The sequence below is a fragment of the Typopeltis vanoorti genome, chromosome 2 (genome assembly GCF_054136105.1).
Source record: "Typopeltis vanoorti isolate ZY-2024b chromosome 2, IOZ_Tvanoo_1.0, whole genome shotgun sequence".
In the NCBI taxonomy this organism is placed as follows: domain Eukaryota; kingdom Metazoa; phylum Arthropoda; class Arachnida; order Uropygi; family Thelyphonidae; genus Typopeltis; species Typopeltis vanoorti.
Genome location: NC_143550.1, coordinates 55,853,009 through 55,867,739, shown reverse-complemented (window position 1 = coordinate 55,867,739; position 14,731 = coordinate 55,853,009). Strand labels below are relative to the sequence as shown.

The 14,731-nt window shown below is 35.1% G+C and overlaps 1 protein-coding gene across 1 annotated transcript in view; it reads right to left on the bottom strand.

The window, feature by feature from the left end:
* Positions 1 to 384: 384 nt before the first annotated feature.
* Positions 385 to 14,731, bottom strand: part of LOC150109050 (uncharacterized) — a 55,690-nt gene continuing 41,343 nt past the window's right edge. Inside the window, exons 4-5 of the mRNA XM_090405121.1 lie at positions 12,945 to 13,002; positions 385 to 3,195 (exon numbers count right to left, since the gene is read on the bottom strand). Of these exons, the coding sequence (XP_090261247.1) occupies positions 2,191 to 3,195; positions 12,945 to 13,002 (1,063 nt within the window). The 3' untranslated portion in view covers positions 385 to 2,190. The remainder of the gene's footprint in view (positions 3,196 to 12,944; positions 13,003 to 14,731) is intronic.

Genomic DNA, 14,731 nt, shown 5'->3' with positions numbered 1-14,731 from the left:
TTCTTGTTTACCAGAGTCAACATTTCATTAACATGAAAATTAAAATATTTTTAATTCCTCGGTTCTTCAAAAATCAACCAACTAAAAACACCAGGTTGGCACCTTTCATGCATTTTTAAAACTGCAATAGGATGTAGGACCAAAATCATGATCTTGTTGCCGAATAAATCTGTGTCAAGATCCGGACATTTCCATAATTTTAAAGTAAGCAGATAACTGTTCTCAGATGTGTGTGTGTTAAATGATTTCTAAAATGGATGATTTCAGCCCACTTTAGCTTTGTCTTATTATTGAATAAATTAAATATACCTTTCAAATGGATCTACTGAGAATATAGACTTTGTGAATTATGTGGTTAAGAATAAACCAAATGCATACAATCTAGCAGAAAAATTAATCAGTTTTATTCTGTATAGACAAAAAAAATTTCAATAAAGATGAATTTTCTGAGAATGACAAATGGGAAAAATTGGGACATTTTGAAATGTACTGTCAGAAAGACAGAGCAACTAGTTTTGTGTAAATAAACATCTAATAGCAACCTTAGCCTTAAGCCAATTTCATTAAAGTGATGCAAGATTAAGATGTTATTCATCTAATAATATTAATACAAATCAATAGTTCAGTTAGCTCTTACTATAGAACACCATAATAAATTTGATCATATAATTACTACAAAAAAAGTCCTAACAAGAGCATCACAGACACAATGCTATAATAAAGAAGGTTCAGTATAACTGAATTTTTCTGTATAGACAGAAAAATTTCAATAAAGATGAATTTTCTGGGAATCACAAATGGAGAAATTGGGACATTTTAAAAGTACCATCAGAAAGACAGAGCAACTGGTTTTTTGTAAATGAAAACCGACACTGGATGATTCAAATTAGTATGCAATTTTAAAAATTTCTTTATAAGTTTTTTGTGATAAAAAAACAGCTTATCTAATAGTAACTTTAGCCTTAAGAATTTTAAATCTTTTTGGTTTTTACCAAGTTCATTTCAAACTGATGCAAGATTACGATGTTATTCATCTAATAATATTAATAGTTCAATTAGCTCTCACTATAGCAAACACCATTATAACAATTTGATCACATAATTACTAAAAAAGTCCCAAGAAGAGCATCACAGGCACAATGCTATAATAAAGAAGATTCAGTATAACAACCTGTCCATAAACTACTCTTGTGGTCTTTTCAGATTTAGTAGAGAAGTCAGCACACTAAAAATGTGCATTTCAACCTATTTTGGTTGTACACTGTCTCTTTAAGTTCATTTCTTTGAAGCTATAGCGCAATTTATATTTAATTTTTCCAACTTTATGGAAGTTTTTTTTTTATATAACATTACTCAGCCACTTGCCAGAGGATGTTTGTTATTTGAACAGCTTTCTTATTTATAACAATTGTTTTCAAAAGTGTCATTTCATCTTATGGTACACATTTCCACAACTGAAAAATATGGGAATCAACATTCCAAATGGCAAATTTTCAATAATTTTCTTAACTGAAAAATAAAAACAAGTATAATCTAAGTGCAAAAATATGAAAGATTCCTTGAAAATGAAGTTAATTTACAATAATCAGTGTCCAAGTTTTATACAATATTTAACAGAATTTATAACTTGGTAAAAAGTTCTCTTCAAAACAATTTATTTGGTATAACTGAAGAATATGTACAAAAAATAAATAAACCCCAAATTAATAAGTGCTATATAGCTATGCCTCACAAAGTAGCATTCACTATTACTATCTGCAGAATGTTTTTTTTTCTTTTTCAAAGCTGCACCTGTTATGACATTTCACTTCTTACAGAGTAAGAGCTGCAGACAATAATAAATGACTCCCTTTTATTAAAGTTTTGATGTTTATGCTTCAATGCATAAAGTGTATGTTCTTATGCACCTTCTGAAATAGAACTCCCTGCTCACAGTATTTGTAGCTATACAACTAAGTGCTTTACAAAACAAGTGCATAGTAACTATGTAAACATTACAGATCTTATATAAATATATCAAAATATTTTACAACAGATACTACAAATAGTAATTCTGTTTTGTTTGTTTTTCTTCACATTGTATACATGGTTAAGATTTATCATTGTGAGATGAATTTAATCTCAGAGAATCTTCTTACAAAAAATATGAAAATAGGCAGTTTATTTAATACAGAATAGCACAACCAGCAGTCACATGTGCTGTTCAAAGCTCCTTACTTCATCTGATCTTTCCCTGAAGAAACCAAAATGTGTGCTACACTCACGAACTGTAACAGTCACCAAGTTGGCTGTTACATCTGTGATTAATACCTGGTCAACTACAGCATTCTGTTTCTTCCAGAAGTCTGGGGGGAGTGCAGAAGATCTAATACAATTTGCATCTGTATTATCATTTTTGGGCTGAAGAAGTGAAACATGGGCTCCATTCACCCGAGTAGTTGCAACATGCTTTACTGAACTGTTACTAATGTCGTTTTCTTGATCTGATAAATTGGATAAGGGAGAACCAGTGAGTGGTAACTGCTCAACAGAACCAGAATCCACTAATGTACACACGTTGGCATTGTCATCAGTACCTACATTCGGCTGGTGACTGCTGTCACACTTTACAGGGACTTCTATCCTACTGTCTTCTTCACACTCACCATTCATCACAGGTGTGTCAGATATGCTGCTCGAGACTGAACTTTGGAATGATGTTGACGAGTTTTCATTGCAGTTAGATAAGTATTCCTCACTTGGAACAGAACCAGCTTCTGGATCTTTTGCAGGTAGCTGCTCAAACTTACAAGAAACAGAATAAGTACCGGAACTCTTATTAGGAACTGTACCACTTGTAGTTTCTTCTTCAAACACAGGTGTTTCTGCTGAAGGTCTTTCCACTTTTGCTATTTTAACAGCATGCTGGCTTCTGATAATAAGTGTGTTCTGATCGCCATTATTAACTGTTTCAACAATTAGGTCATTACTAGAATCACACTTCCTCTTCAGATCATCTTTCGGGGTATCTGAAGAATCACATACACCACTACCAGGCAAAACTCTAATAAGGGTTGCATGGTTATGCAGATTAGAAGATGCTACCATAAAAGCTGCAGTTTTAGTTGGAATTAAGCCAGTGCTGCTTAAAATATCACCTTCTTGCACAGGATCTGGCTCCAATCCAGATTTTGCATCTTGCATTTCTCCAGCACTCTAAATAAAAGTTTAGAAAGTATTTTAAAAAATTTCAAAACTACATTTATTAAAAAAAAAAAAAAACTGAAAACTAATTAATATTTATGTAATATTGATTAAAGCAAAACTGTTTCCCTCTGTGAGGTGAATTATTCATAGGTGGTTAAAAACGTTTTTAATGGTACTTGTGACGTAGTAAACAGAAATCTGAAACCAAGAAATTTAATAATACTATCTGAAACTTAAAGATCACTGAACAAACAATTCAAAAGGCCGTGCAACAACAAGGGATACTCCTTTCAACAGTATAACCCATGTGCTAGAGTGATCTAGCATATGGCCTGTTTAGCACTCTGAACAATCACTCAAAGTTAAAAACAATGATGTAATGGGCAGATCCTGGACCACAGGATCTGCCCATTACAGAATCTGATTTAGTCATTGTACTAAATCAGATTCTTTTGGCTCTTTATGTTTAATGCAAGACTGGTGGTAAACAGTCTTCCCCCAAACAGTAAGGTCCTATTTGTCCAAAGTAAGAGAGGGCAATATGCTAGAAAAGATGGGGCTGTTTATCTGTAGTGGAGGGTAACTAAGAAGAGTTTATTAACAAAAATTTGGGAACTAAATTATACCTTGAGGATACTTGACTGAAATTTCTGCAATGTATGGAACTGTAATTTGCTATACAGGCTTGTCAGATGCAAAATCTTTCATGTTAAGCATTCTACAGCACAATGCTCTGGTGTCAAGTTCTAATTTAAGATAAGGGTTGGGAAGGACAACTTGCTCTATTAAAAATTTGATGCCTGTTTTTTGAGAAGGATAAGTTGAATCCTGTGATAGCTAGTAAAGATAGGTTTATTATATCTCAGTTCAAACTGATTTATCTATGTTCTATAAGTTGTTAGTACACCAGATGAGTCATGAGAGAGACAGATGTACAGGGTGTTCGGGATAAATTTGACATATTTATAATTAATTATATTTTTCCGTAAGTTACATGTATTAACACACACTTCTCTTCATTTAAAAGTTTGGACCCTTCTTCATTCACATACAAGATGTCAGAAAGGATGGATAGCTGGAACCCACCTGAATCATGGAAGAGAATAACTTGTATCATGATGATTCGTGCCCGCCATCAAAATAAGGATATTACGACTGCTGCCCAATGCTCCCTGAATACAGTAAAAACAATCAGGCATGAACTAGAGACTTGCAATGGTGACTACGAGGATGTAGCAAGAAGAAAGATCCCTAGCAGACGATCTGATTGCGTTCGTACAGCAGAATTCCTCGCAAATCTGCAGGAACAGGTGTTGAAGAACCCTGGCATTGGAATTCGGGCTTTGTTCGTGGAGTTGCTAACTGTAGTCAAGCCCTGGATAACAAGGGTAGGCAATGGTAGGCCGTATGTATGGCAGCAGGATTCGGCCCCTTGCCACACCTCTGGGAAAAGTCAAAAATGGTTGTCTGAAAATTTCTACGACTTCACCAGTCCAAATGTTTGGCCTCCAAACTCCCCAGACCTTAACCCCATGGATTATTTTGTATGGGGCGCAGTTGAAAAAGACACCAATCGCACTTCCAGTAATACAAAAGCCCAGTTAATGGATAAAATTAAAACAGTTTTTGCGGCCCTTCCCAGGGAGACTGTAGCATCAGCTTGTTCGAGGTTCCGAAGCAGAATTGAAGCTGTGATCGATGCTAGTGGTGGTTATTTTGAGTAAATCTTGTTGATAGTATTGTAATTAACTCTGCCTGTAATGTTTTTTTGTCAATTCATTAAATTTAATAGATACAAAGAAGATTTTCTTTTTCCTTACGAAACTGTCAAATTTATCCCGAACACCCTGTATAAGAAAGCTGATTTTTCATCCTTTTCAATGATGAAATTGATGTAGACAGGAAGGAGTGCTTAAGGGTCAAAGCTATATAACTGAGAGAAGACTTCCACATAGCCTTTAAAGGAATGCAGAGAACTGATCAGGGCTTCTTCCTAATGTCCAATCCTCACCTTCTCGTGGTGCACCCTGTTGGGTATCTACCTGGATACTGAACGAACGAGGATGGGCTGGCAATTTGAGATTAAGAAGACCAAATTGTATTCTTATTGGCTTAAACCAAAATACAAAATGATGGTATAATATGACAAAATTTCATGTCAGCTGGGGCATCGCCGGTTGAACAAGCCTGTTCAACCTTGAATTTCATTGCCTGATGCGAGACCAATGGCCCAAAGTGGCATGAAGAACTTCTGTTTGGTGTCAGAGCAGAGTTTCAGATTATGTAAAAAATAAAAAAAGTAAATGATAAAGAAATCCTTAGCCCATCTGCAGTACTAATATACTATAGGTTTACAACCGTTTGTGGATAAAAGAAATTTCACTCTCAAATTTTTGCTTTTCCTTAGAGTTCTTGTAGTTGCATGTTAAGCTACACAATTTTAAGTTGTTAAATTCATATTTGCCAAGTTTTAGTGCATAATGTTTTTTTTTTTTTTTTTTTTTTTTTTTTTTTTTTTTTTAGTAATTTATGTATAACAGGTTTGTTAGTTTTTAATAAGATTTCCCTCTATATTTTTTCTTTCATTCAGTATACCAAGCAATAGTTGCAGGGTTTGACATTCAATGTTTTCAATTCACTATAAGGCAGATGCAAATATACAGATCCACTGTTACTAACAAGAGGTCAGAGACAGATTAAGCACTCCAATATGATTTCAATTAAATGTTCAGGTACTAACTCAATTTTTCAACAAATAGTCCAGTAAGCACGTATTAATATATTTACTCATAAGGAAAGCACTTTGCTTTCACAAATCCCAAATTTAGCACACCAAATTTATAGTCTGTGAGACTAGCTATCTCACAGTCATGCTAAGTGATTAGAATATATCAGTTCTCCAACCAACAGACTGCAGGTTTGAATGCACCATAGGCATAGATGTTCATGATTGTCTTTAGGTGGGAGATAAATTTCATTGCCCAGTGTGAGACCACTGCTCTGCTTATTTGGAGGCCTGAAGCAGCTTGAACATTCCATGTTTGGTCTCTAGAGCAGAATTTCCGGAGTATCTAAAAAATAAAATAAAATTTATTAAAAAATGGGGGGGGGGAATCCTTATCCTGCCAACACTACTAAATGTATTATAGATTTACAAATAAACTTTCCAAGGTAGGAGGGGAAAAAAACGAAAATCCTTAAAGGACCTTGTAACATATACAATTCTTCTTCCTATCATGGATTTTAAGCCAAGTGGTCTTCCAGTCTCATGCCACTGCTTTCTTCCAATTCTTTTTCCGTTTATAAGTATTTTTGACAGTCTGCTATTGTCCATTCAAATTCAACGTTCTAACCATTTTTGTTTTTGTTTACATTTACTTATATATAATGATTAATTGGTTTTATATTCAAGGACTGTAAAATTTCTTTTTCTTTTCTAGTCCCACTTGGTATAACCAACTGTTTTTCTGAGAAATTTCATTTCTGCTGTTTGAATCTGTTTTTAATTTTTTTTTTTTAATAGTCCATGTTTTAATTCCATATAATAAAGCTGGTGTAGACAGAACATTATAGTCTAATTCTGGCATGTTTTTGTACAAAGGATGGCTTAAATATATTATTTCGTTTACTTCAACAAAATTTGATGTTTTAATGTATCTTTTTCATCTTCATATGATAAGTTGAATCCTAGGTATTTGAAGATATTTACTTGTTCTAATATTTTATTTATCACTATTTTATTTCTTAATTTACTTCTACTTTATTTACTTCTTGAGTTTTCTCCTTTGAAAGTCATTCTTTTATTTTTTGAAATTCTCTTTGTTTTTCAATTAATATTTTAACATGAAAATTTAGTCTATGCAAGAACAGCCTTTCCAGGATCCATTCTGTTCTAGTAGCTTGTCTTCTACAATACTGTTTAGTTTCTCTTAATATTCCTGCGTATATTTTGTACCCTTCATTTAGCAGACTAAAATTAAAACTAATATTTTTTTCCAAATGAATGGTATCAACACTACTGACTGAGCTACAGGCTGTTTCATGACATTAAAATTAAACTTGACCAATTACTAAATAAATGAATCAAACTATTTAAATCTTAATTAGATTTGGGTATTATCCAGATGTATAATATAATAGATAATGTATAATAAATGCATTACCAAAAATGCCAGTACAAATGGAACACCAGAAAATTGATATAGCAGCCTCCTATGTTTACCTAAGACAAAAGATAACAATAGAGGGGGTGACTGTAAAAAAGAAATTATAGAGTTCAACTTGGTTGGATAGCCTTTGGAAAACCCAGTGAAGCACTCAAGGGAAACATCTCAATCTGCCTTAAACGAAAAATACTCAGCAGTTGTATACTTCCAGTCATGACATATGAAAGTGAAACATAGACTTTAACTAAAAAAAATTAACCAACAAGTTGAGGATTACCCAGAGGAAAATGGAAAGACCATTACTCAGTACTGCCATTCTAGATAAAAAGTGCAATAGTTGGGTCAGAGCTCAGACTAGTGTGAGAGACATATTGTATGCCCACAGTTCATAGAACAGTAACTGGTAGATCGCCAAGAATAGTCAATTCATGCTGAAGAAGAAGAAAAAGGATGTATGAATTGGTCACTAACATGCAAAATCACATGCTTTATACGTAAACTTTTCCAACTGAAAAATAGTTACCACTTTAAAAACTACACTGTTCATAAAAGAAAAGTTAATTTTCCGATGTGTAATAATAAAAAACTCATCCCACAAGATGGATTGATTACTTTATTATCGGAAAGGATTCTCCTTCTGATATGCGCAGAAGTGTCTCGCATCTGTGGGCGTATAGTAACAGTCATTAAAAGATCTAAATGGCAATGGGAAGGTCATATTATTATCAAGAGAGACATCCAGGAAGTCAGGAACTCATCAAGGGAGGGCATACTATTTGCACCAACTATCATACCTTCTTGAATTCATTCATGCTACTTGCACACACACATCCAGCAACAATCCATTCCAATCACACACTATGCTGAGAGAAAAATCTAGACTAACCCCCATCCTGACAGCAGTCATTCTCAGCATCCATAGATGCCCTCTTGTCCTTTCCCCACTTTCCATAAAATGAAAAACTCCATCTACTGAAATCCTGTATGAACCTTTCAGAAGTTTGAGTCTTAATCATATCACTCCTCTTTCTCCTGTTTGCTAGTCTCTGCAAACTACCAACTTCTCAATTTGTCTTCCACAATCCCGATATCATTTTTGACGCACTCCTTTGCACACTCTCTCTCTCTCTGTATCAGAAAAACAATGGAAACCAGACCTGCACGCAATAGTCTAAGTGAGGTCTTATCAAGGCCTTGTAAAGGAGGTAAAATGACTTCTTATCTTTACATGTCAAGGTTTGTTTCACAATTGCCATCATTCTCTGAGTTGCATTTACAATTTTTGCTATATGACCCTGGAATTTCAACTTCATGTGTTAACTAAAACTCCAATATCTCAGCCTCATCAATTTCTTCAAGCATAATCCCACCAATATAAAATATGGCGTTGGATATCTAATCACACTAAAGTGCATGACTTTACATTTACTGACATCCATTTTCACATGCCCACAATTCCAGCCTATTCAAATCATACTGCAAGTATTGCATATCAGAAGCACTCCTGATTACTCTACCTATCTTTGCATCATCAGCAAATAGCTGTATGTCAAATCATTCCCAATGTCAGATTGAATAACAATGGACCAAGAATTGATCCTTGAGGCACACCACTGGTTACCTTGAATCTTGCAGATTCACATCCCCATATACCACTTTTTTGATATCTGTCAGTCAGCCATCCTCTTATCCATGCCAACAGTTTATAATCCAATCTCACATTCCCCAAATTTATGCAACATTATTTCATTCTATATTCTGTCAAAAGCCTTAGCAAAATCAAAAAGTATCATGGCATATCCATTCCTCTTATCTAACTCAGTGGTAAGATTATTAGAGAATAAACAAGTTGCTAAAACATGACCTTCCCTTAGTAAATCCATACTGTTCACTGTCAACCCATTTCTGAATGCTAGCCCTAACCAATTTTTCCAAAATCTTCAGCAACACTCCTGAGATACCTACTGGCCAATAGTTGGATACATCGTTCTTTGCACCACACTTGTGCAATGGGATTACCATACATCTTTCCACTCCTGTAGAATCTGCCCTGTTCAGAGACTCAAATTATATAGCCTAGTCAAGGGAATAGCCAGTTCACAGCTGGACACTCTTTTAGCATTCATGCTGATATCCCATCAATTACTATTACAGGATTCTTATTCAGTTTGTGCAACAGCTCTAGTACTTCCTCCTCATCCACATAAGTTTCCTTGTACAGCGAGTTCAATATTGCATATACCAAATTGATAGCAAAATAGCTGCTCATTAGTTGAACAAACCACTTCCGCATACCATCTGCATTCGGTAGTTATTCTTTCACTTGCAGAGCCAGTATTTTTTCATACTCAGACTTAGCTTTCTGTACACACTTGTTGTGACTCTTCTGGCCTGATGCTTATAATTATCTTAACTGACATCATCCCTATGCATGTGATATTCCTTATATATCTTTTTCTTACGAATCTCTTGCTTAATTAGATTACACATCCATTTCACTCCTACTCTATTCTTCGAGCTCTTATGACACATTCTGATATTGCATTATTTAAGTATTTTTTTAAACACTTCCCATCCAATAACTGATACCATGGTACAGAACCCAGTATACCCCTCAGGTGGTCATAATTTCCTGCTTTGTAGTTCAGCATGTAACCTTTTCTGAATGGAACATTCATAAACTTAGCCACTTCCCAAGAGTGCCACACGATCGCTGTCAGCAATTGGAGGCAGAATAGTTACGTCTTTAAATGACCTCCCCCGACACTATAATCAGATTTAACACTCTTTGACCTTGAGCTCCTTCTGTCACATGCTGCTTGAGGACGTTGTCTCGCAACAGCTCAATAAATTCAATTCCATTCTTTTCATGCGATTTCAGAGCTGACTAATCAACATTCGGATAATTAAAATCCACCGTTATGATTACCCTTTTGCATACATCATATTTATTTGTTGATGCATTTCTTCGTCACTAGCAACCAATCCCCAGGTCTGTAACAACATCCCACTGTTAGACTCCACCTCACACCAGATGGCTTCAAAGTCACTGTCACATGAAAAATTGTTACTAGTACTGCAGTCATAAGGCAACTAACTGGATTCAAGATATTTATTATTATTATTATTATTTGACACCTCCAGGGAGTCCAAAGACTCATCGAGGGAGAGTGTGCCAACAGCATCGAACGATTGGCCCCCTTCCAACTACTAACCGCGTTCAAACTTACTTAACTGAGCCATTAGTAGCAGAGGCGCTACCAATCGACCAACCTTTGCCGGCAAATAGCACACCTCTGTCTATCCTTTCTAAAAATACTGTACTCTGCACTCAATACCAGTTAGTATGTCTGTTTCTGATAGCAAAGGCTCACTGATGCTCAGAACATGAGGTCCCAATATATTAACCAAGGCAACAAACTCTGCTCCTTGGTTTCTAGTACTACTACCATCCATGTACAAACATGATAAATTACCTACATGTTTTTTTTGCATATACTCTTCTGTGGTCTGCATGACACAGTTCAGCAATTTGCAGATCTGCCTTATCTAGTTCTTCCTTACTTATGCAAACATCGTTACACATGCTTGATAGGTCTAAACCAGATGAACACAGAATCATTCTCTCTTCATAATCATTTCCATAATAATAACCATTCCTATCATTAACAGTTACCTAACATTGATGCTCTTACACGGAGGTTCTCATGATTCCTCCCATCAGAATTCAGTTTTCCCGATTCTGTATTAAGATCTTATATCAATTAATAATTTTTCAAGACTCCTGATGCCAAAACGTATTCAAGTGTAGGCTGTCCCTCTTATATAAATCCAATCTTCCCTCAAACTCACTCCACACATCCAAAAACTTGCATCCATTCCTTCTGCACAGCCTACGCATCGAATCATTTACCATTATAGCCCTTCTTAATTCATTTTTATCAGATTGAGATAATATACTTACTATTTTCACTCTCTCACCTTTCATTCTTGCCTCTTCCAAGAAGTAACACTCAAAATTGGACAAAGCCAATATCAGAATGGTATCCCAGAGATGGAAAGAGCTACAGGAAGACCAAAGAGACAGTTGGAGGATGAGATTAAAACGATGACAGGAACTCAGTGGCATAGAAAGGCTCAAGATAGGAATGAATGGAGGACTTGGACTTTGGGGGAAGCTTTTTTCTAGCTAATGATTATCTAGATAAGTAAAATTACAAAAATGAAAATTTATAAACTTTTAAAGGCAAATCATTAATTTGCATTATTTTTTTAAAATTGACATATCTTGGAAAAGGAAAGGTCAAGCTCTCTGATAAAGAGAAAAATCAAAGATCAGTATGACGCTTATAAAAAGAGAGAACAGTAAACTTGTTCTGTTAACTGTTAAAGTTGTTGACAATAAAATATGCAGTTAAATTCACAAGTTGCTTCAGTTTCATGAAATTTAGAAATCCGATTTGCCATTTAACAAATTTTAAATAAGATATGCATGACTGATTAACTGACTTATAAATAATCAGAATATTGTGGTACTTTTTCATGACCAATATATCCTGTCTGGAACAAAGAATAATTTTTAAAAGTCATTACACTAAGATATTAAAAAATGGAGGATATTATGGATCCATCCAATATTTTAAAACCCAATATAAATGAAAAGAAACTTAAGTTAGTTTTGAAATTTACCAGAGAGTTTATGAAAACAAACTTTGGCATCAGAGTTGCCTTGGTATGCTTAAGACTTCCTCTGCCCAGAAACCCATATGTTCACATTTTATTAGTGATTAAATTAAGTTTCACTGATCTGAGTTGTTTCAAACTTATTCTCATCAGAGATGGGGCAAAAACTGTTCAATACCATAGCAATCCTATGTCAAAGTGAAATTCATCATACGTGAACTTTTTTTTTCTTTCATTTTTTTGGCAAATTTATCTTTTGGCTATACTTTAGTCATTACAGCAATTCTGGATATAGCACTTAGATAAACATGCAAGTTATTCCAAAAATATTAACACCAAAAAAATTTTAGCACTCAAGTCTTCTGGCATGTTTTTTTTTTTTTTTTTTTTTTTTTTTTTTTTTTTTTTTTTAAAATAGCTAACCAAATTAAGAAAAAAATAAAAGATTTCATTCACTTCAAGTTAGAGATGGCATGCAAAACTACTGATGTCAAAAGAACACAATAGATTTAAGAAATAAGGTAACTGCATATAAATTAGAAGACAAAGATACTTTTACTATTAAAATTCAAACTTTTTAGTAGAATAGAGACAACTACTCTAAAAAGACAAGCAAATGCATTAGCAATAGAAGGGTGTAAGGTCCCATAAGACTATAATAATCCTATCCACAAAACCCATATTGCATATGAATACTGTGGTTGAGAGAAAATGAAAATAAAGAGAAATGTTCATTTTGAGAATACAGATGTTTAGCAATGATAACATTAGTTATTACCAACAGAGGAAAAGAAAAAAAATTATCCCAATTTTAAAACACAAACTGAAATCAGTCAAGTATCTTAAACTAAGGATGCATAGTTAAAAATTTTTACTCGAGACTAGGATCTGAGTAAGACTAGATCTTACCTGATGCCGTTCCTTCCTGAACCGAGATCCCTTCCTAGTTCCATGTTCACGGCTGTGGCTGTTTAGAAAAGATTTTTAGCAGTTTAAAAGTTATTCAGAAATATGGGGATATTTTGGTAGAAATTAAGAAATTCAAATTAGCAATAAAATTTAACTGAGTACCAGAAACTTTAATCACTTGGTCAAATTGCTGACTAACTGAACCTACTACTTCCATTCCATCCACCTGTTCTGTGGGACAGCCTTCTTTCAGGTATTCCCTAAAGACTACAACCTCCAACTCTTAAAAAAAAAAAAGTCTCTTGATCTCTGCCAACACAGAGCACCAATTTGCTGGCTTTGGAGACTTTTGTGCGGGAGTGATTTAAAAAAAAAAATAAAAACCTCTATGAAAAATTATTTTTAAAGCTTAATAAAATTAAAAATATTGCTAATCTTTATATGTTCATCATTAAATCAAAAGGATGCAGCCAGTCCTCAACTTACGAGGTTCCATTCCAACGATCCCATAATAAATTGGAAATCATTACGCATATCTACATGCATGCACAGTGGCCAGTTTATTAGGAATGGCATTTAATGAGTAGAATCCCATTTTGCCTTAAGAACAGCCTATATGCTCTGTGGCATTGATTCAACTGAGACAGCCTTCCCGTGCTCTTCCCCCCTCCCGCAAGTAGTGTTGCCTTGTGGTACATTGTTGGTACTTCAGACAAAAGAAGCCCCAGAGATGAATCACAGGTAACATAAAGCTAATGTCGCAAATAAGGCGTCCAAAGGTTTCCAAGCCTCCTGGACTACTTACAATTATGATGAATACAAAACATAAAAAGTTCCATGCTGGCTCGGTCGTCGCCCGGAATAACAAGGATAACATTGCTTGTTTAGGTGGAGGGCAAGCTTCGAAAAATATGTTACAGTCCCCTAATCAACACTATCTCAAGATATGTTCCCTAAACATAGAAGGGATATCTAAATCCAAAGCCATCGGCAAAAAGCCAAAAGATAAAGCAATTGACATCTTGACTCTCCAGGAAACCCATGTGCCTGACACAGCCCTCAATAGACTAAAGATCCCAGGACTCATTCTCGCATCTTATAACTGCCACCACAAGCATGGCCTAGCCACCTATATCTAGCCTGGTCTCAAGGATATAAAGTGTTCCTGATACAGAATACTCCATAGGTATTAAAGTTCAAAATATCACCATCTACAATGTCTACAAACCTCCATCGCAATCCTGGCCTGATCAGATGGACCAACCTCCTCCTCACCCTGCTATCTATGTTGGTGACTTCAATTCCCATCACACCATGTGGGGTTATTCCTCTAACAACTGGGATGGTAATAATCTAGCTAACTGGATGGATACATATAACTTGTATTTGAATCATGATGCCAATGGACAGATTCCCTAATAGTCAACATCGTCCTACATTAATAGAGATAGGAACATCAATCCCAGTCATCAGCGGAACACCAATCGTTACATGGCATCTCCGCAGGTCCAACTGGACTGCATTTCAGAAACAAATCGAGCAAACCATTAGAGCAATTCCACCCACTCCTAATTGCTATCCTAGATTTGTTAAACTAATCAAATCTGCAGCAAAAGCCTCTATCCCTAGAGGCTACAAAAAACAATATATCCCATGTTGGCGTAGAGAAAGTGAGGAACTCCTAGCCAGATATGAGGAAACTGAAGATCCAGCTATTGCTAAGGAGCTCATATCAACCCTGGATAAAAACAGAAAGGAAAGATGGATCTCGGCCATCAATGAACTCT